The 21,957-nt window shown below is 48.1% G+C and overlaps 1 protein-coding gene across 2 annotated transcripts in view; it reads left to right on the top strand.

Annotated features, from left to right (window-relative positions):
• The window catches only part of mdga2a (MAM domain containing glycosylphosphatidylinositol anchor 2a), a 58,696-nt gene that overhangs the window by 23,129 nt on the left and 13,610 nt on the right, over positions 1 to 21,957 (top strand). For both annotated transcript variants that reach the window (XM_046413348.1, XM_046413349.1), the window contains exons 3-8: positions 1,963 to 2,137; positions 3,071 to 3,267; positions 4,127 to 4,259; positions 5,776 to 6,048; positions 12,798 to 13,127; positions 15,543 to 15,884. In XM_046413348.1, coding sequence (XP_046269304.1) covers positions 1,963 to 2,137; positions 3,071 to 3,267; positions 4,127 to 4,259; positions 5,776 to 6,048; positions 12,798 to 13,127; positions 15,543 to 15,884 — 1,450 coding nt within the window. The remainder of the gene's footprint in view (positions 1 to 1,962; positions 2,138 to 3,070; positions 3,268 to 4,126; positions 4,260 to 5,775; positions 6,049 to 12,797; positions 13,128 to 15,542; positions 15,885 to 21,957) is intronic.

Below are 21,957 nucleotides of genomic sequence, written 5' to 3'. Positions count from 1 at the left end.
ATAAATAGAGCAGCTGCTGGCACACAGTCTGAACCCACACACACACACACACACACACACACACACACACTGTAAAACACACACATTGGTTTTTTTTCTGTCTCTGCGTCACTGCAGAGCTCAGCTTCCTCTGCATTTTTCCTTCATCCCCTCTTTCTTCTTCTTCCTCTTCTTCCTCTTCTCATGCTTTTTAATGCCTCTCGTTTCTCTCCCCTTTTGATTTTAATTGTTCTTTTACTGACACCGTGATTTGATTTTTGAAGGTTATGTCATTACAGTGTGTGATACAATCCACTTCACTTGGCTGCTGTAAGAAACATCACTGTGGTGGTCAGAGATGGCTATTGATCTCTGATCGCAGGCCTTTTCTGCTGTTAAAATTAGAATCCATCTGTTGCCATAGCAACAAGTCCTTAAACCCAGACCCGCTGCAGCACAGTGGACCAGGACCAAGGCAACTTACTGTGAAGAACAAACAGGAAGTCGTAATCAAGTGTGTTAGTTTTGGAATGAAAGAGTGTTGATATGAAGAGAACATGCAGGTGAATTGTCACCTGAAATCTCACATGATGAAGCAAATAAAACTCAAACAAACATACAGCACAATGAAATATGCAATGTTTTCACCTGTCATTGTGAAGTAGATGCTGATTGGACGGTGTAATGGCAGTTCTTCAGTCTGATGAGTCGGGCTGGCACGTTTCTCCTGTGTTGTTGGTAGATGAAGTTCTGAGGACTATGGAAAGCGAGTTGTGTTCTTTCTGATGCCCAGCAGGGGGCGACTCCATTGGTTTCAGACAGGACTGGTTGTATGTGAGCTTATGAGAAAATGAGTCGACTTCTCAGTTGATTTATGACAGTCAACAGCTTCCTGATGAGTTTATAGTCTCAGTCGCTGGTTTCAAGTCTTCTTCACTACAGCGAGATGTTCATGTTGTAAATTATGCTCCCATTCAGAGTCAAACAGACCATAAAGCAGGACATCTTTAGGGCGGGACAACCTATGATTGATAAATCACTACCATAGTGTCACATTCAATCAGGAAGTCCTCCCTGGCTCCACCCTCTTATCCAAATATGGTCACTTCTGGCTCCAAGAGACCAAGATGGTGACGGTTGTAATGGTTGTAAAACTGGAGCCTTAAAACAGAAGTCCACAAACTAATGGGTGACATTATGGTTGGTTTGGACTTGCTTTAACCACTGACACCTCACAAAGACCAGCAGCCAAACTTCACAACACCTGAAAAGGTTACCTGCCAAGAAAACACAAAACCAACCTGCCAGTTAGAGACGTCTCAGGGCTGTGGGGACATGAACTCACTGAACTTTTGAACAGGCTGTTGAATCTTTTCACATCTTTTCATGTGACAAGTTAATCTAATATAAAACCTAATCTAATATAAAGTAAAAAGAGGATCACGTTTTTGCTCCCTGTGAGGTGTAGAAGGATAAACTGAAGTAAAACTGAAATACTCCAGTAGTACAAGTACAAGTAGCTCAAAGTGAGTACCTGTGTATTACTACACACAGCAGAGTTAGTGCTGGTGTTATTAATGTGACTACAGTGTCATTGTGTTGACACTGGGCAGAGCTCGTGTCGTCACACTGATCCAGGATCTGTGAGCTCAGAGTATTTTTAGCTCATTAATCGTCAGTTCGCTGGTTTGAGGTTGTTAACTGCACCACAGACGCTCCACTCCAGCTGGCAGCGGGCGAGCGACATGTGGGAGGACTGAACCACAGGACGGGGGGGGACGTTTTGATGAAGTTTATGAAGTTTTTAGGCTCTAAATTCAACACATGAATCCATCATGAAACACGTTTTACTGAAGTGTGTGTGTTTTGTGAAGTTAAATAAATTGGGTGTTAATTTCTGTTAAAAGCACCAGTCCACGCTGGCCAAAGCACACCGATCTAAACCAGTCTACATCAGTACCAGTCTGTTGTTAAACCCTGCAGGTTCGCTGGACTAAGACGGCAGGCGGAGCCTCGGACCGTCAGGGCGACTCGTCTCAGCACAACGAAACTCTGAAGATCAACAATATCAGCCGCCACCAGGGGGGGCGCTACTACTGCAAGGCTGAGAACGGGCTGGGATCCCCCGCCATCCGCTCCATACGAGTCGACGTCTACTGTAAGAACACACAGACACCAGTTAGCTTAGCTCAGATCTCTGGTTGTGGCCTCCTGGTTTACCTTCACCTGACAGATCATCATCCACACATGTAGGTCATGTGTGGATGATGATGTGGATCTGTCACAGTCGACATGACACTCGATGTTTCCCTTCTGTTCACCTTCATGTTTACTGTCCTGACTGGGATGCAGAAAATCCCAGTAACCCCAGTAAAGATGCGACCTCGGGGTGTTTTTACGCAGCTGCGTCCCTCGTGTACGTCACCTGGAGAGTAACGGGAGGAAACGATGTCTGCCAGCTGTGAGCGTTGTTGTGTAACAGCCATAATATCCTGCAGGATGTTTCTTACTGGGATTACAGGGATTTAAGTGGTACCTGAACGCATCACGGCTGAGTGCTTCCTTCAGGGCACGGAGGCTTTTACACAAACTGCGGGAAGAATAAATCATTAACTAGAGCACCTGCGGCCTGTACAGGTGGACTCATGGTGCATCATGGGAGTTCTCTCTGTTGTCATGCTCAGGTTAACACCAGCAGCTGTTTTTCCAGGTCCTGATGTGTTCAGTGTCCAGAGTTTGTGGTCGCTCAGTGTGAACTGGATTAGCAACCGTTAGCCTCTCTGCTAGTGGTGGCCTCACAACCGGACTCATTACGCCTGATTGGTTGACTGCCGTCAGCCTTTCAGGGTGCTCGCTGTGTTTGCAGCCAATGAAGAAGCCCCTGGCCCTGCGGTAATGTCCCCCACCACAGGAAAACTGACCCTGCTGTTAAAAAAATATGAAAGACTAAATTCAGATGCTGCAGAAGGAAACAAACTTCAGCTATAAGCCCGTTTCTGTTTTTATCTGTGATGACTTGAAAACTTGTATTTCTTTTCCTTCTGTTTTCCTGCTGCCTTCCTCTCCTTCCTCTTCCTCTGCTCCTCCTCAGACTTGGATGACCCGGTGATAACGGTTCACCAGAGCGTCGGTGAGGCGAAGGAGCAGTTCTACTTTGAGAGGACAGTGTTTCTGCGCTGCGTCGCCAGCTCCAACCCACCTGTCCACTACACCTGGAGGAGAGGCCGCGAGGCGCTGACACAAGGCTCAGACTCTGGCGTGGAGATCTATGAGCCATTTTTCACACAGGTGAGCAAACGCTCTTTTTACTGACACTGAAGGGTTCGCGAGGTGGATGAGGAAGAGGAGCCGAGCTGTCTTTTACCTCCTGCTCCTCCTCTGCAGATTCCACATTGTTTTCTTCTTCCTGTTTATTTATCAGGCCGTGTGCCGCCACAGCAGAGATAACATTCACGCCAGGTTTGAACGGCGTCGACTGTGATGCCTTCGCGCCGAGCTCGAGAGCTTGTTAACCCTTCCTCACTCGCTCCTTGTAGGCACTAATGAGGGTCTCCTCATCCTCCTCCTCATCTGCCAAAAAATTGGCCGCCATCTTTGCACAAACATCCCATTTAAATGTCATCTAATCTCATCTCATCTGTCCGCGAGGCGGAAGGCAGCGCTGAGGCTGCCAGAGGAGATAAGACAGATTTGGCAGTGAAGTGGGGGAGGAGGAGGAGCTAATGGGGCCAGACTAATTGTTTGATGTAATTTACTCACTCAGTACCTTATTTCATCTTGTTATTAATTTATTTTGTTTGACCAGGAGACTGTGTGTCTTTTCATGTCACTTCCTAATCATCAGTGAGAAATTCTTCAGTTTGTTATTACTGCCGTCTGACCATCTGAAGCCGTCTGTGCCTCAGCTGTACGACTGACAGACGACTGACAGACGACTGACAGACGACTGACAGACGACTGACTCCCTGACGGTCCGTGTTGCTGTTTGTGTCCCACTTAGACTGACGGTAATCTGAGCTTGAGGCAAAGCAGGAAGTCTCCCCTCAAACCCCAGAAGAAAGATTTTCAGTTTTAATCGTCGCTCGTCCACTGAGTTTCAGCTTCACTCCATCGTGTGTGTGTGTGTGTGTGTGTGTGTGTGTTGCAGGGTGAGACGAAAATTTTGAAGCTGAAGAATCTTCGTCCTCAGGATTACGCTGAATACACCTGCATCGCCTCCGTCAGGAACGTCTGCGGCATCGGAGACAAGAGCGCCCACTTCAGGCTGAGCAACAGGACAGGTAACACACACTCATGCACACACACACACTCTCTCCCACACACACACCTGAACCCTGACCTGTGGACAGCGTGAGTGTGGCGAAGCTCCTTGGAAGTGGAACGTTTAAAGGGTCAGTTCACACAAAGTGAGCAGGCAGCAGACTGCAGGTGATCCACAGCTCGTGTGTTGACTTCAGCTCAAAGTGCGTCCTGTGAAACACTCCTCAAAGTCTTTTGACACGTTTTAAGATTCAAAGTGAAAGCAGATCACAAATCTGAGCTCCTGTCCCGTCTTTTACATGAAGAGAAAACATCTGACCTTCAGAAGTCTTCTGTTGAGATGCTCAGTAACGCCAGACTTTTGATTTACTTTTTGTCGTATCTCTGTTCATCTCTTTGGTTTAGCTCCAGGTATTTGTCTCCCTCAGCGTCCTGTTTTAATCTGTACCTGAGTGTCCAGGTGGCTGAATGTGAATCACAAAGAGCTCTCTGACGCGTTGGGTAGATCCGCCGCCCTGCCCCAGGGGCTGATGGGATTTACACGCCGTCAGCTTAACAGAGGTGGACTATTTTTGTCTCCCTCGTTATTATTTCTGCATTTGTCTGCTTTGCTCGTCGTGTGCTGGACGTGAGGACAGGAAGCTTTGACAGGAAGGAGATCACTGTCGGCTATTTACACATCAGGGGATGTTTTACAAACGAATAAGAACCATAATTATCCAAACTATACTTATTACAGCAGAAAATGAAACAAGACTGATATTTTTTCATGGAAACGTCTCAGCTCAGGGCCTTAAATGTGACGAGGATTGGGGGCAGTAGATAATACTTTGTTAATGACATTAAATGTCTCACAATTGCTCCACCTTTGCTAAATATTCTGTCCAGTCGTGTTCGTCCTTTGTCCCAAACGTTTCCAGTTCAAGCTGACGGTGCCTTTCACTTCCTGTCAGAGAGTGAGGAAGGAAGTCGTAAAACTTTAACACTTTACCTCGTGTGTGGACGTTTCTGCTTGAGTCAAGTCAGAATGAAGACCACAACTCCCACAATCCCTCACTGCTTCCTGTCCTCATCAGACGGTAGTTTTGGTTTGATTCTGACTGCGAGGCACAAGCTGAAGCCGATCGTGTGAGGCTTTTCTGTCTTGATGATGATCTTCCTTTCCATGTTCGAATGTTTGCGGTTAGATGGATCTTGAGGTGATGCTTTCATTTTGTCCGTCTCAGTCACTTTGCTGTGAAAAAGACAGTACTAGACACTACTTAAAATCTCTTTTGACTGTCATGTTGTGGATATAAAACAAGAGTAAATAATAAAAAACAGGTAATAAACTTTATTTAAACAAAGTTACAAAGTGCTTTATGTGGCTGAACCGACATGAAATCATTTCATGGATTAAAATGCCTGACAGTGATGTGAGAACACTGACAGAACAGGCAGGAGTGCTGTAATGAAAAGGTAAACACACCTGTCAACAAACACACCTGTCAACAAAGATGTTGACTGATGATTTCTCCTCCTCTGTCCCCCCTGCAGCCCCTCCCTCCATTAAGCTCCTCCTGGACGACCCCCTGGTGGTGAACCCAGGGGAGACGATCACTCTGGTGTGCGTGGCGTCGGGCGGGGACCCTCCTCCCTCCTTGAGGTGGGTGAGGCCGGGAGGGGAGGAGCTCCCGAAGAGGAGCGTCGTCAACGGCGGCACGCTGACCATCCCCGCCGTCACCGTGGACGACGGTGGCGTCTACAGCTGCATGGCGTCCAACAACGTGGGCAATCCCGCCAAGAAGTCCACCAGCATCCTGGTCAGAGGTAGGACTCTGTGTCATCACTCTCAGGCAGCTTCTGTTGTCTGCCCGACGCTCAGACGCCGCGAAGCAGCACGCGCATGTGGCACTCGGGTTGTGTTGGTTCAGTCACGTGACGGGTTTGTCTGCGGCTCTGACGGTCGTCTGCCTGTTGATAGGTGCTCTCTGCGGGCTTTGTGCTTCTGTCTGTAGGGCTCCCTCAGTGTTCAGGTGAGTCCTCAGCTTTATTTGCTGCAGGTACAAAAGCACATTCACGTCTTTGCTTGTCGTCGTGAGCGTGCACGCCGAGTCGATCCGACACATCCACAGCAGACGGAGTGTTTATCTGCGTGTGTGCGCACACGTTCAGCTCTGACATTATTGCAGCCTCCTCTCGGCTGCGTGGCGTCAGGATGAAGAGTCCTGACTCAGAGGAGGAGGAGGAGGAGGAGGAGGAGGAGGAGCCCACTGGGTGATAACAGAAGTTTGGTTCCAGTTCAACTGGACTTTTAAACCGCAGGATTTCTAGAAACAGAGAAGACAAACAGGCATTGGTACAAACCGTTTGTCAGTCATTATTTTCTCTTCGACGTCCAGACGTCCAGACCTTCGTCACTCAAACCAAGCTGACCAACTCAAACATCAGAATTTGAGTGAATGAATATTTTAATTTCATCCACTGTCCTGTCTCAGGCACTGAGGGGCTGAAGAATATCCCAGCATGCACTGGGTGTGCAGGTGGTCAGTTGGTTGGTAGACTGGAGTGTGTTATGCTAGCAGCAGCTAACGCAGCCTGCAGACGTCTGCTCAGCTCATTTCTCTCCTTCTCACCTCCAACAGATCAGTTTGAGTTTCAAACTGCTGAGGACATTTATTGGACATCACACGGCGCCACCTGGGGACACTCAGGACTTTGTTCTACTTTAAAATATATGTAGTAAAACAACACAACACCAGGAAACACCTGGAGAGTCTGAGGTGGAAGATAACTGTATTGTACTGAAACTTGTTGCTACTCATTGTGCAAGTCGCTTTGGGGAAAAGTGTCTGCTAAATGATGTAACTGAGGATTTACTGTAGCTGCGCTGTGGAGAGAAAAATCGTGTTCAGCGTTCAAACTCACGTGGATCAACGAACAGCACGGTTGTGTGTGGTGATCCTTATGTCTGGAACGAAGCTCGTGTTGTGTCCACTTGCTAGCTGATATGCTAACAGCTAACAGGCTGGCTAAATAGCTCATCCAGCTAACGAGACAACAAGCTAACAGTGAAGGGATAATATTTGTCGCACTGTTGCCACCTGAGGAAATTTCAGGAAGTGCTGTTCATCTCTGTTTCCCCCTGCCTCCAGTCTCTATGCTAAGCTAGGCTAACCACAGCTCTGAATGCACACACACACACACACAAGGCCGATGTCCGCCTGAATGTCTTACTGTCAGAGACAATAGGAAGAGTCCCAAAGCACTGGACTGTCCCTTTAATGTCTGTCATGGCGTGTGTTTGTTTCCTCTCTCTGCTGTGTTTTATTCAACAGCATGACTCACCTCTGTGTGTGTGTGTGTGTGTGTGTGTGTGTGTGAGCTGCTGACCCTGCAGCTTGTCAGTTTGACTTCCTCCTCCTTACTTGTTTAACTCCCATCATGCATCTCTCTGTGCAAGACAGTCAGCCCCCCCCCTGTCTGACACACACACTGCTAATGGACCAGTGATACATGTTATTCTAACGGACAGAGGTGAAGAAGAAGAGGAGGAGGAGGAGGGGGAAAGCAGGAGTGAAGAAGGACGGTAGGAGGAAGACCAGTGGAGAAATGTTCAAGGATTCAAGGATTCAAGGATTCAAGGAGCTTTATTGTCATTTCACACACGTAAAACATGAGTGGAACGAAATTAGTTTCCCCGGTCCCAGTATCAGCCCAGTTTCTTAACAAAATAAATATAAATATAAACAATGCTATATAGTATAAAAACAGTGTAATATAAGTGAAAACAGTAGATGATATAAACACCAGTGTAAACAGTATAAACAGTAGTGCAAAATGGCTGACAGGGTAGTGCAAAATGACCGTAGTGCAATGAACATGAGCAGTTTGAGTTTTGTGCAAATGCTGCATTGTGCAAAATGTTCCATGGGTGGTTGTTTGTGTATTTGTTGGTGTGTGAGGTGTGAGTTTGGCAGCAGGGGGCTACAGAGGACCTCCAGAGTTCAACAGTCTCACAGCTTCTGGGAAGAAGCTGTTCCTCAGTCTGGTGGTCCTGCTCTTGATGCTCCGCAGCCTCCTGCCTGAGGGGAGAGGGGCAAACAGTTTGTGTGAGGGGTGGGTGGGGTCCTTCATGATGCAGGAGGCCCTTTTCCTGCACCTGGAGGTGTAAATGTCTGTGGTGGTGGATAGGCTGTGTCCCACAGTCTTTTGTGCAGCTTTCACCACCCTCTGCAGAGCTTTTTTCTCTGCTGCAGAGCAGCTGCCGTGCCACACAGTGATACAGGAGCACAGGACGCTCTCCACCACACGTCTGTAGAAGGATGTGAGGACCGAACTCCCCAGTCCGGCACGCCTCAGCCTCCTGAGGAAGTAGAGGCGCTGGTGTGCCTTCCTGATGAGGCAGGAAGTGTTGTTGCTCCAGGTGAGGTCGTCCGTTATGTGGACGCCCAGGTACCTGAAACTGGAGACCACTTCCACCGCTGTCCCTCCGATGTACAGGGGAGGAAGGGGGAGGTGTCTGCCCCTTCTGAAGTCCACGATCATCTCCTTGGTCTTTTTCACGTTGATGCAGAGGTTGTTCTCTCTGCACCAACCCTCCAGGCGTTCCACCTCCTGCCTGTAGTCGGCCTCATCGCTGTTGGCGATGCGTCCAACCACAGCTGTATCATCCGCAAACTTCACGATGAGGCAGCTCGGATGTTGCGCTGAGCAGTCGTGTGTTAGCAGGGTGAACAGGAGGGGGCTCAGCACACAGCCCTGGGGAGAGCCGGTGCTGAGGGTGATGGAGGAGGAGGAGATGTCATGGATCTTCACTGTTTGCGGCCTGTCCGTCAGGAAGTCCAGGACCCAATTGCAGAGGGTGGAGCTCAAACCGAGAGCACTGAGCTTATGGATCAGTGTCTGCGGAATGATGGTGTTAAAGGCTGATGTGAAATCCACAAAGAGAAGGCGGACATAGGAGTCTTTATTCTCTAGGTGGGTGAGAGTTGTGTGGACCACAGAAGATATGGCATCCTCTGTGGATCGGTTCTTCCTATATGCGTATTGGTGTGGATCCACAGTGACGTCGATGCAGTCTTTGATACGGGCCATGACCAGTCTCTCAAAGCACTTCATGACTATCGGAGTGAGGGCTACTGGCCGATAGTCATTCAGGCTCGTCACTGTGGAGGTTTTGGGAATGGGGATGATTGTAGCGGTCTTCAGACAGGTGGGGACCGTCGCTTGTTGGAGAGAGGTGTTGAAGATGTCCGTCAGTACCTCTGTGAGCTGATGTGCACAGCCCTTCAGCACCCGCCCCGGGATATTATCGGGACCTGCAGCTTTGTGTGGGTTTATCCTCTGGAGGGTCCTCCTCACTTCAGCTGAGGTCACGCTGAGGGGCTCTTCACCAGGTGGGGGGGTGAGTCTGGTGCTGAGGGGGGCGTCCGGGTCCTCAAAGCGGGCAAAGAAGTTGTTGAGAGCTTCAGGCAGAGAGGGGTCCCTGGGGCATTGTGCATCTTTGGTGTTATAGTCTGTGATGCACTTAATGCCCCTCCACATGCTCCGTGGATCGTTGGACGCAAAGTGTCCCTGGATCCTCTGGGCGTATGCGGTCTTAGCCCTCTTCACTCCTGCCGTCAGCTCTCTCCTTGCCGCCCTGAGTGCCATTCTATCACCTGACCTAAACGCAGCATCCCTGGCTTTCAGCAGAGAACGGACCTCCGTGTTCAGCCAGGGTTTTTGGTTTGGGTAGGTTGTTACTGTCCTGGTACTGGTAACATCCTCTGCACACTTGTAGATGTAGCTGAGGACCGCAGATGTGTAGTCCTCCAGGTCCACCTCTCCCTCACAGACAGCTGCTTCCCTGAAGACCTGCCAGTCCGTGCGCTGGAAGCAGTCCTGTAGTGCAGGGACTGCATCGCTTGGCCACACGGTGATGGTCCTCTGCGTTGGTGTGTGGCGTCTGAGCAGCGGACGGTAGGCAGGAAGCAGCATGATGGAGATGTGGTCGGAGAAGCCGAGGTGGGGGTGGGGGACAGCTCTGTATGCGTCTCGTCTGTTCGTGTAAACACGGTCCAGCGTGTTATTTCCCCGTGTCGGGATGGTGACATGCTGGTAGAACTTAGGCAGAGTGTCTGTCAGGTTTACGTGGTTGAAGTCTCCCGCAACCACGTAAAAAGCCTCCGGGTGCTTGTGCTGGAGCGAGCTGATGTTATTGTGTAGCTCCCTTAGCGCCTCGTTAGCATTAGCACCCGGCGCGATGTAAACAGCCATAACAAACACCGCCGTAAACTCCCGAGGCAGATAGTGTGGCCGACATTTCACAGTCATATACTCTATCGCCTCAGAGCAGTGGCTGTTAACTTTTATACAGTTTGTACACCAACCTTTGTTAACGTAGACGCATAGTCCGCCCCCCCGAACTTTCCCCGATAGCTGGTTACGGTCCGCTCGGAAGAGAAGCCGGCCGTCGATCTGGAAGGCTGGGTCCGGCATGTTCTCGTTTAGCCATGTTTCCGTGAGACAAAGCACTGCACAGTTCCTCATTTCACGTGAAACCCCCAGCCTCAGTCGAAGTAGGTCCATTTTGTTGTCCAGAGAGCGGACATTGGACAGGAACAGGGACGGGATCGGTGGTCTCCCGGCGTTAGCCTTTTGCCTGGCTAACAGGCCGCCCCGTTTGCCCCTCTTCTGCTTCCGCGCACACCGCTTCCTCTTGCCCTCCGTCCGGTGTAGCCTGCTACGCCAGTCCGGTGTTCTTAGCAGCTGCAGTCTACCCAGCGAAGCCCTGAGTTGGTGTGAGGCCGTTGTTGTTGTTGTTGTTGCTGTTGTTGTTGTAATGTTCGAGCCGTCCCTTATTTTAAAGAGTTCGGCTCGGCTGTACCTTATTCGTTGGTTTAGACAACCAAAACAAGTAGAGTTGGCCTTCTGACCAACACAAAAACTACAAAAAAAGGGCTTAGACCCGGGAGCGTGAGAAGCCGCTGCACTACCGCGCGCCGCCATCTTGAAACTGTGATAAAGGAGGTGAAGACAGATGAGGAAGAGAGGATGATGATGGAGGTGATGAAGGCAAAGGGAGGAATAAAAGTGGATGAGGAAGAGGTGATGAAGGGGAGGATGATAATCATCAGGAGTGTGTGAGTGAGGAGGAGGAAGTGATGAAGGGTGAGGAGGAGGAGTGTGTCACACACTCACACACAGACATTCACACACACACACACACTCACACACACAGTGTTTGTTCTGAGGCGTTCTTGCTTTAATCTTAATGAACAAGGACAATCAGCTGCTCGCCTCATGAACTGAAGCTATTTATATGCACAAAGCCCCAACACGCACACACACACGCACACACTCACACACACACAGACACTCACAGACACACACACATCTGGGGTTTGAACTACAACCTTCTGGTCTGTTTTGTTGTCCACTGGAGGCTGAGTGCTTCTGACAGCAAAATCACGTTCATGCGTCCAGCTAGCGTCCACACGGGACGCACACTGTGTTCAGACACGGCGTTTATCTGACTGAGTCAAACAGCTCGTTCAGGTGCGGTCGCAGCCAGGTGATCAGCAGGTGCTTTGAGGTGCAAACGTAAAACAGATGAATCAGCTTGTCAGTGAAAGCGTTTCCACACTTTAACAACACATCCTCATGGGTTAAAGAGCAACCTCAGCTGCTGGGTGTTGTGTTTCCCTTACAAATGTCTTTGTATATGAGTGTGATGTCCAGGAGATGTGGCTGGACAGGAGGCGGTTCATGATGTCCTCGGTGTGATCGCAGGTTCTTCCACGGTGTTTGTTAAACTGACAGCTTTCACCACGTCAGCTAACTTAGCTGGAATACGTTAGCTGCATTAGCCTGTGAGTCAGTGAAAAGCTCATCCTTTGAGTTAGTGAATTTCTCATTGACCCCTGGCAGATTTCGTCCGGGCCTCCAGGTTCTTGGCTCAGAGGTTAGCAGTGCCTGTCCAGTGTCTGTCCAGCAGTCCAGCGGTTTGTTCAGACTGGAACATCTGAGCAGCTCCTGATGGACTGTGATGAAATGTGTTCACGAGTTCATGTCCCCCCCAGGATGAACTGTAATAACTCTGACTTTCCATGCAGCGAGCCTCGAACACGGTTGCAGAGGTGAGCACAGGTAATGAATGTTGTGAGCGGCGGCAGCACGTGGCTGAGGCCAGCCACAGGATTACGCTGAACAAATGGTTTCAGTCATCATTAAGCCTCATTTGGATGGATTAGTTTCTCCACAGCATGAGGGGTAATTGTAATAATGTGAAATGTGCAGAGAGACAAAACTCTGCGCTCCGTCCCTAACGAGGTTCTGCTGCAGGAGTCCGACCAACAGATCACCATAAACCCACCATAGAGAGGACGGGATGTGTCATCTTCAGCACCGTTCACAGACTCTCAGAACATCCCCAAAGTGCCCAAAGATGTCACATTTTTCAGTCCGAATTTTGAGAAATGCATACACGTCTCCAGCAGAGTTCCTCGCTTTCCTGCATCACTCAGACCTTTTGCCATCACTTCACCACCGATGTCCATCTAAAGTTTGTCCTCTTCTCTTTCTTTCTCCTGCAGGCCTTCGTAAAGGTCGGTTCTGGATCACGCCTGACCCGTACCACAATGACGACAACATCCAGATCGGCCGGGAGGTGAAGATCAGCTGCCAGGTGGAGGCCACACCACCTGAGGAGCTGCAGTTTAGTTGGCTGAAGAACGGCCGGCCGCTCAGGAGCTCCGAGCGGATGGTCATCACCCACACCGACACCGACATCTCTCCGGGAACCACCAACCTCGACATCATCGACCTCAAATTCACAGACTTTGGCACTTACACCTGTGTGGCCTCGCTGAGGAACGGAGGAAGCCCTGAGATCAGCATTGATGTCAACATCTCATCCACCACAGGTGAGTCACGCTGGGGGGGGGCGGGGCTTTAACACACCTCAGACCGTGAGCTTTCCACAGGAGTCCGCAAGTTAAATGATGCCTCTGTACAGACACGTTTAGGTGACTGCACGTTTTTAATGTCACTTGTTTGCCTGCTTTGATATCAGTGTGGTGTCAATTTTGCACCTTCCCATAAGACCTGAGCTGTTTGTACTGCTCTTTGAATTCAGATGTGAATTAAACCTGCTCTTAGCATCGCGATGGGGACGAGTCCCCTGGTCTAAAAATAAGACAACAGTAAGAAAACAGTCAGATCTGAGTTCACTTAGACAAAGAAGGTCCATAAGGTGAAACGTTGTGCAGTGAAATGTCGGGTCCTTTCGAACCCTTTGATCACCTTCTTCAGTAACATGTCAGACAGCAGGTGATCAGCGTTGTTAACCTCACTAACAGATGCTGGTTTTTGTAAATCAACATGTGACCCTGAAGACATTTCAGTGGAAATGATGTCAGTCTGTAGTTTCAATGTGTCCTGTGGCAGCGTGAACTTGAACCCGACTTCTGCTTCCTGCCTCTGATGGAAGATTTACTGCTCACCGTTAATGTTCCTCGTCATGTTACAACCATCACTCATAAGTCTCCATACAGGCAAACAGAGCAGAGTTAGCCTAGCATAGCAGCAGCACCTGGCCCCTGAGCGACAGTTCCCACCTGTACAGTAAGGGAGCCAGAGCTCACAGGTGACCCCTAGTGGACCACGTGGGGTCTACAAATGGCTCCTACGTGGACATTAAGAGAATAACAATCATCTTTTAACGGTGAGTCGATTGATCACCAGCTTCAGATGCTCAAACAGATCGATCTCGATCTACTCTCTCTCACAGACTCCTGTTTCTGAGTCTTTTGTTCACCAGCCGCTCAACATCAGTGAAAGATCTTGAAACATCTTTCAAACTGTGACATGTTCTCCTTCCTCCTGCAAGTTGTCTTCTTCTTCCTGGATTTCCTGTCCTCTCACAAAAAGCCTGCAGCCGGAAGAGAGTTCAGTCTCCTGTCTCCTGTCTCCTGTGTCGCATCTGTGTGGGAGGAGAGGAGACGAGAGGAGGCAGGAGAGCAGGGAGGAGAGGAGGGAGAAGGGAGGTGACGAAGGAGGAAAGGAAGGAGGAGAGAAGGGAGGAGAGGAGGGAGAAGGGAGGTGACGAAGGAGGAAAGGAAGGAGGAGAGGAGGGAGGAGAGGAGAGGAGAGAAGGGAGGAGAGGAGGGAGAAGGCAATAGAGGAGAGAAGGCAGGAGGCAGAAGAGGAGGGAGGAGGGGAAGGAGGAAAGGAGGGAGGAGTAGGGGGAAGAGGAAAGGAGGCAGAAGAGGAGGGAGGAGAGGAGGCAGAAGAGGAGGGAGGATAAGAGGGAGGGAAGGAGGAGAGGAGAGGAGAGGAGGGAGGAGAGGAGAGGAGGGAGGAGAGGAGGCAGAAGGGAGGTGACGAAGGAGGAAAGGAAGGAGGAGAGGAGGGAGGAGAGGAGAGGAGAGAAGGGAGGAGAGGAGGGAGAAGGCAATAGAGGAGAGAAGGCAGGAGGCAGAAGAGGAGGGAGGAGTAGGGGGAAGAGGAAAGGAGGCAGAAGAGGAGGGAGGAGAGGAGGCAGAAGAGGAGGGAGGATAAGAGGGAGGGAAGGAGGAGAGGAGAGGAGGGAGGAGAGGAGAGGAGGCAGGAGAGGAGGCAGGAGAGGAGGCAGAAGAGGAGGGAGGATAAGAGGGAGGGAAGGAGGAGAGGAGAGGAGAGGAGGGAGGAGAGGAGAGGAGAGGAGGCAGGAGAGGAGTATTTCAGTCTGAACGCCTGCTGGCGGATGTTTCGTGTCACAACAGAAGGTCGCTCTCGGGTTGCAGCCTCACTCCCCCCCCACCTCCCCCCTTCTCCCCCATACAGCAGCTCTTAGTGTGTTTTTAAATGAAGGACAAACTCCACATCAGGGAAAACCGCCTGTTTTTCTTTCCTATGTCTTCACTGAGCGTCACGTCGCTGCCATCATCGTCTTTCTTATTCTGACTAACACATCGTCCATCGTCTTCTTTTTCTGCCTGAGAAAGTTATCTGAAAATACTTTCATCTCTGCACAGAAAATATGTTCAAAGACATCAGCTGATTTTCATTCAGTCTGACAGATTTCAGCTTTAAAGTGGAATTTTAGATCAAAATCAACATGAAGTCGTGTTTTCCTTCACACACCACTTGTGATTGGTTCTGCTGTGCGTCTGTGGTGTCAAACTGTGATGAAGCTACATGAAAACAGTTTACATCGTTTGACCTGCTGATGAAAACAAAAACTTGTTGTGAGTTTGACTTTTGTTCTTCTACTCCTGTGACAAACATCAGATATCTTCAGTTCTGCTGTGTTGAGTCACAGAATAACTAATAAACGACATAATGTTCTCTGTCTGCAGTTCCTCCGGAGCTGACGGTCCCCAGGGGGCGCTCTCACCTCATCGCTCAGGAAGGCGACACTGTGGACTTGCAGTGTCTGGTTTCAGGGAAACCCAAACCCATTATTCTGTGGTCCCGGGTGGAGGAGAGCGGGGTGGTGGCGGCGGCGGCAGTGGCGGTGGCGCCGGCGGCGGTGGCGCCTCTGATGCCGGATGGTTCAGTGGAGATGGAGAGTTACGACGGCATCCTGAGGATCAGCAATGTGACGAGAGAGATGAGTGGGACGTACCGCTGCCAGACGAGCCAGTACAACGGCTTCAACGTGAAGCCCAGAGAGGCTCTGATCCAGCTGGTGGTGCAGTGTGGGTAACACACACACACACACACACACACACACGCACTGCTAACTGACCATGTTGTCCACACAGGAAGTGACAAATAAAGGTGCGACTCCTTAACACTAAGCAATTCATGAGACAAACCGATCCTGGTTCAGATCTCAGTCTGATGGACATCCAGGTCCACAAACCAACCAATCAGAAGAGAGCCGGAAGCGACACAGAAGTTAGCGACCGGCCCATCGGTTTGTTTTAAATAAAGTTCAGATCAGATGTTCCGATGTGAACACACAGCGTTAGCCTCTGACATACCCAGAATGCACTGTGACGTCTTCTCCTGAGCGTCCAATCAAAGTGCATCTCATCCATCAGGGATGACAGCAGTCCTAACACACAGCAGCAGGCAGAGGGTTCAACGCTGCCGCTGACGGACACACGCTGTCCGTCTGTCCAACTGTCCAACTGTCTGTCTGGGGACAGGGATCGAATCCACCACCTTCCACTAACCCTCCATCTAACCTGCAGGGTACCACGTCACACAGAATACCATCAGACACACACACACACACACACACACAGACACACACACAGACACACACACTGACACACACACAGACACACACACAGACACACTGACACACACAGTCTCACACACACACACACTCTCACACAGTCACACACACACACACACACAGTCTCACACACACACACTCTCACACAGTCACACACACACACACAGACACACTGACACACACACACACACACACACAGTCTCACACACACACACACTCTCACACAGTCACACACACACTGACACACACACACACACACACACACACTCACACACACACACACACACACAGTCACACACACACACACACTCTCTCAGACGCACACTCTGAGCCAATCAGGAGCTGATGGTATAACACACGTCTGTCCCGATGCAGACAGACGTGTGTTGTTGTGTTCCTGTTTACCTGATTTCTGTGCACTTCGTTTCCTCTCAGCTCGGGCCGTGGGCGGGGCTTAGTGTTAGCCGAGCAGAGCAGAGGACAGACGGGTGGAAATGACATCACCTGGGCTGACGGCTCGTTACGCACATTAGGAGGCCGTAGAGACGCTGGCTGTGCAGACGCTCGGTTTCATTTATGGCCCTAAAAAATGACAAGTTTCTCATCATTTGATTTCTCAACAATACAGCACAGGAAACCAAAGACCAATAAATAGAAAACTTAGCGCAGCCCGATATTCAGTTTGAATAATGTCAGAAACTGAGGCAGTGAAATTACTGAAGACAAAGTGGGGCAGAGAGAGGAGAGAAAATCAGCTGAGTCAGTGGAGAGAAGGATTCTGCTGACTCGTTTCTCTGCAGCGTAAACAAGCAGCCCCAGGTGTTCGCGTTAGCATGAACACCATGTCACATCTGCTTGGCTGAACACTGCTAGCATCTCCTCACAGCAGCATGAGCCTGGATGTGGTCCACACGAGCCTGGATGTGTTCAGGAAGCGGTCCAGCCTGGTCGCTGGTTAGTTTTCTGCGTTTCATGGTGACAGAAGCAGGTGGTGACCAAATGTTTCGGTGCACAAAGCTCCTCAGTCCTCCGGCACGGCGCTGACACAGTATGAAATTTAAAATGAAAACATAAAGAAACGCAAAGTTTCATCTCAGGATAGCTGAGGTGTTTAGTGTCGACATTTATTGTGTAGAGAACAGTGGAAACTGTGTTCATTCTTCCCGGTCACTACTTTTACTGTTAGCTCCACATACAGCACATTTTACTGCTGGTACTTGTTTACCTTTTAGTGCATTAACATTTTAAATGCTGCTGTAAAACTAAAAAGCTGTTTTCACTGTGCAACAACACAAAGCAGATTAAAGCGAGGGCAGATTACAGGTGGATTACTTTGAAACAAGCGGAACAACAGTCAAGTCACACACGACAGATTTAACCTTCAAGTGTTTTTAGGGAAAGAAATCTCGCTAATCCTGTGCTGACTGAAAAACTGCACAGCAAAGAAAAGACAGTAGAAATCAGCAGAAAACAAAGTTAACAGCGACACGTTAAAATACGAACAGAAACTGGACAGACATTTTGATTTCTCCTTAGTGTGTGGTTCTTGTTTGTGCTGTTTTTAACAGGTTTTCATAAATATGCTAATCAAGTCCACATGAAGCTCCCAGTGAAAAGCTTATGAGCAACATTTCAAAGTAGTGGTACTTTTTTAGGGTTTTACTTTGACAATAATCCCTCACAGTCTGCTGGTTTTCCTGCTGGATTACAGGGACGACAGTGATGTGTGGAGGTGAAGTCCCCACAATCCCTCTGAAGAACACAATAAACCAGGGTTTTAAAGGACGAGTTAGCAACAGGACTGGAAATGGTTCCTCCGAAGTAGTGAACAGATGGAGGAATAAAAAGGGAAACAGATGACTGTGGCTGTTGTCGTTTTTTAACATGGATTACAGGGACGTCAGTGACGTGTGGAGCTGTTCAGAGTCCACACCAAACGCAGTCAGCATCATGATAGAAACTCCACTGTACTGACTTTTCTTTCGTGAACAGACAGAAGAAAGAAAAAAGAAACTGATGATGCAGCTGTGGAACAAAATCCTGGTGAGCTTCTCTTTGAACTTGGATTAGTGACTTTGCAGTCCTCACAACACAAGGAAAATGTTGAGCTCTGACAAATTTATCCAAACTAGGAAATAGATTGAGCAGCGAAATGAAAATACTAATGTTAACTGTTACATGAGAAATGTTGAAGTAATGTTCTTGGAATCAAATGGAACAGACTTCCTTTTGACTGAGAGGCGTGTCTTTAAAGTTAAAAGAACCGACACAGAATAAAAAGTACTGTAGCTCATATGGAAAATCCCACGAGGGAATTACGAGGACATCAGTGATGGTGCAGTTATCGCAGTACCACAAAAATGTTAAGCAGTGACTGAAAATATTTCTCCAAAATGGTTTACATACAAGGGAATACAAAGAAAAGGTTTGTGGCCATAGCTGCTGTTTTCTAACATGCGTTAGAGGGACATAGATCGATAGATAGATCAATAGATCGATCGATTGATAGATAGACAGATAGACCGACAGACAGATAGACTTTATTGATCCCAGGCTGGGAAATTACAGTGCAGCAGCAGCAATACACACAATAAGTTATACAAAATATATTAAGAATAGCAACATACAAAGCAATGTAGAAAAGTTTATGTAGAACAAATAAACAGTGTAATGTTGTGCAAAATACAGTGGAATGTAAGGTGCAGTGAGCCGAGTGCGTAAAACACATAAAGTGCGTAGTGACTGTATGTTAAGAGCAGAGTTTAGCTGTTAGCTTGTGTTTAGCTTGTGTGATGGCACAAGCTAAAGGTCCCCACAGTCTGAAAAACAGGCAAAGGGACATGCTATTATCTGCCATATCATTATCACTATTAAATACTATGTTGAATGATCTTAAAGATAACCAACCAGGAGTATAGTCAGTGTAATAAAAATGGATAAAACCCTGTTGTCTTTGGTTTACTGTGGACTTCTTGAAGTCCCCGCAGTAATTTGATGAACTGAATTAAATGATGTAAATTATTCCTCGTTTGGTCGTAACGTGTCGTCATGAAGCCGCTGCTGTTCAGACTGCAGCCTGAGAAAAACTTTGGTACTAACGACATCCGGATGAAAGCTGTAGAAAAGAGCTCATTAATGAACATCAGCCTCAGCAATGCATTGTGGGAATTAAACAGCAGGGTCAGAAGTCTGGTTTGTCCAATCAGAGAGCTCGGCTGAAGGTCGTCGTTGAGCAAAGGCGTCCAGCTGACCTTTACATGTCCCTGGACTGATTCCCTCACAGGAGGAAGGTTCTGGAAACATGTCTGGGGGGGTCGAGATGACCCGCAGACCTTTATATCTGAGTGTGTGTGTGTGTGTGTGTGTGTGTGTGTGTGTGTGTGTGTGTGTGTGTGTGTGTGGGTTATTTCACTGTTCTGTAAAATCACTCACTCGAGTGCTGAAACTGGTCTGAAAAATGTGTCTGATTCACTTGCTTCAGCATGTACAGATGCTTCTTGTGACGAGTGCTTTAAAATGTGCACCACCCACACCACCCACAACATGTTCCATACATGCACTGCAGAATGAAAAGTAGACGGAGCCACCGTGACCTCACCTGCTGGTTTGTGGACTACTGCTTTGAAGACTTGAGTTTGGCATTACCGCCGTTGCCATCTTGGTGTTTCGGAGCCAGAAGTGACCCTAATTGGATCAGAAGGTGGAGCTGGGAGAACATCCAGGTTGGACTGGCTAAGGACACACCACGGTAGCCCCACCCTAAAGCAACCCCTGAACAACATGAACATCTCGCTGTAGTGAAGAAGACTTGAAACCAGCGACTGAGACCATGAACTCATCAGGAAGCTGTTGACTGTCATAAATCAACTGAGAAGTTGACTCATTTTCTCGTAAGCTCACATACAATCAGACTCCCAGTCTTCCAGAAACCCGTGGAGTCGCCCCCTGCTGGTCGTTAGAAAGACTGCAGGTTTAAAGCTTCACTTTTCAGACCAGGAGACTCCGTCCACTTACTACAAACATGTGGAAACACATGTGAAAACATTCAGCTGTGTTTTTCAGATCCCGACAAACATGTTTTCATCACTGGGACATGACTGAACAGACATCAGAAACAAGAGTGCAAAGAAAACTTTAAATTTTTGATGTTTTGAGGAGTTAAAATCACTTCACTAATGAGCTCAGATCTAAACTTGTGATTTTAACCTTTTCACTGCTGTGGCTGCCTCAGCCCTGGAGCCTGGCAGCGTTCGTACTCTCCGCTTCTGCTGCCGTCTCGTCTGCCGATGCGTTTGGCAGCAGGACGTTAATTTGCCGTAATGTGACTGAATCCACTGAGGAAGTTCTGCTGGAGGGATTTAAAACGAGAGCTCAGACTCTGCCTGCGTGCCCTTTAGCAGACAGCAGCTTTCAGCTCAGGTTCATCGTGTTCAGCCTCACAAAGCCTGCGTTTAACATTCTGTGCATTTTAAACTGAGCAGAAAGATGAGACTTTTATTTGTTTATTTTTAAATTTATTTTAACCTGAAGACCCAAAGAAAAGCTCAAAGAGTCAAGATAAAAGTGAAAAAATAATTTAAGAAAACATTTTGGGTTTGTCTGCAGCTGAAGTGGTGAGATTAAAGTGTGTGTGTGAGTGTGAGTGTGTGTGTGTGTGAGTGTGAGTGTGTGTGTGTGTGAGTGTGTGTGTGTGTGCGTGAGTGAGTGAGTGATAACCATAAGATAATTTTCCAGATGGCCTGAAACTCTCCGGTTTTAAATCAGATTGTTAGATTAGATTAGATCAGATTAAAGTTATTGATCCCTGTGGTGAAATCAGGCCGTAACAGGATGCAGCCTGGAGAAAAAACAAACAAACAAACAAACATACTTTAGTTTTTTAATGTAGTTGTTTTTTTAAAGCAGAAATAAAATCAAATATGTGTTTTTGTTTTTGTACTGCTAAGAGTGACGCTTAACAAAAAGCTTTTGCTTATTATAACCCTTTTATCAGTTTCTGTGTTCCCTTTTAAGCAGAAATACTTTAATTTAAACATCAATAATGTGAGGCGGTCATTGATCCTCTCAGTGCTGGAAACTCACCTGACTTTCCTTTTAGATTTCTCACCTTGAAGCTGAAGACGGTTTGAGCTCTTCACTGAAGCTCTGTGACGTTTTCAGGAATATTCTCAGTTCACGTTGATGTGAACCTCTGATTCGCTAGGCTTCGAGGCTAACCAGTTTCCACTGTTTAACCGCAGGACCAAACTAAATCTGCACATTTTTTTGTTTTTCAGTGCTGCTCCAGAATGAAAATATTCAGAAAATTTATTTTGCTCGTGATGTGACGGATGTTAATCATTACGAATAACAAGGATTGTTTTTGAGAGCAATAGGCACAACCAAAAATGACCTGAAGCAGACTGAAGTAAACATTTAGTAGATTTTAATGGAACCTTTGAATTAGAGATTATTTTTTCGTGCGTGCGTTTTGTGTTTGTGTTTTGTGGTCCTTCTGCTCCCTCATGTTTCCTGTTTCTGTCTCT

The sequence above is a fragment of the Scatophagus argus genome, chromosome 15 (genome assembly GCF_020382885.2).
Source record: "Scatophagus argus isolate fScaArg1 chromosome 15, fScaArg1.pri, whole genome shotgun sequence".
Classification (NCBI taxonomy): domain Eukaryota; kingdom Metazoa; phylum Chordata; class Actinopteri; family Scatophagidae; genus Scatophagus; species Scatophagus argus.
This window is presented reverse-complemented; position numbering and strand designations above follow the sequence as displayed.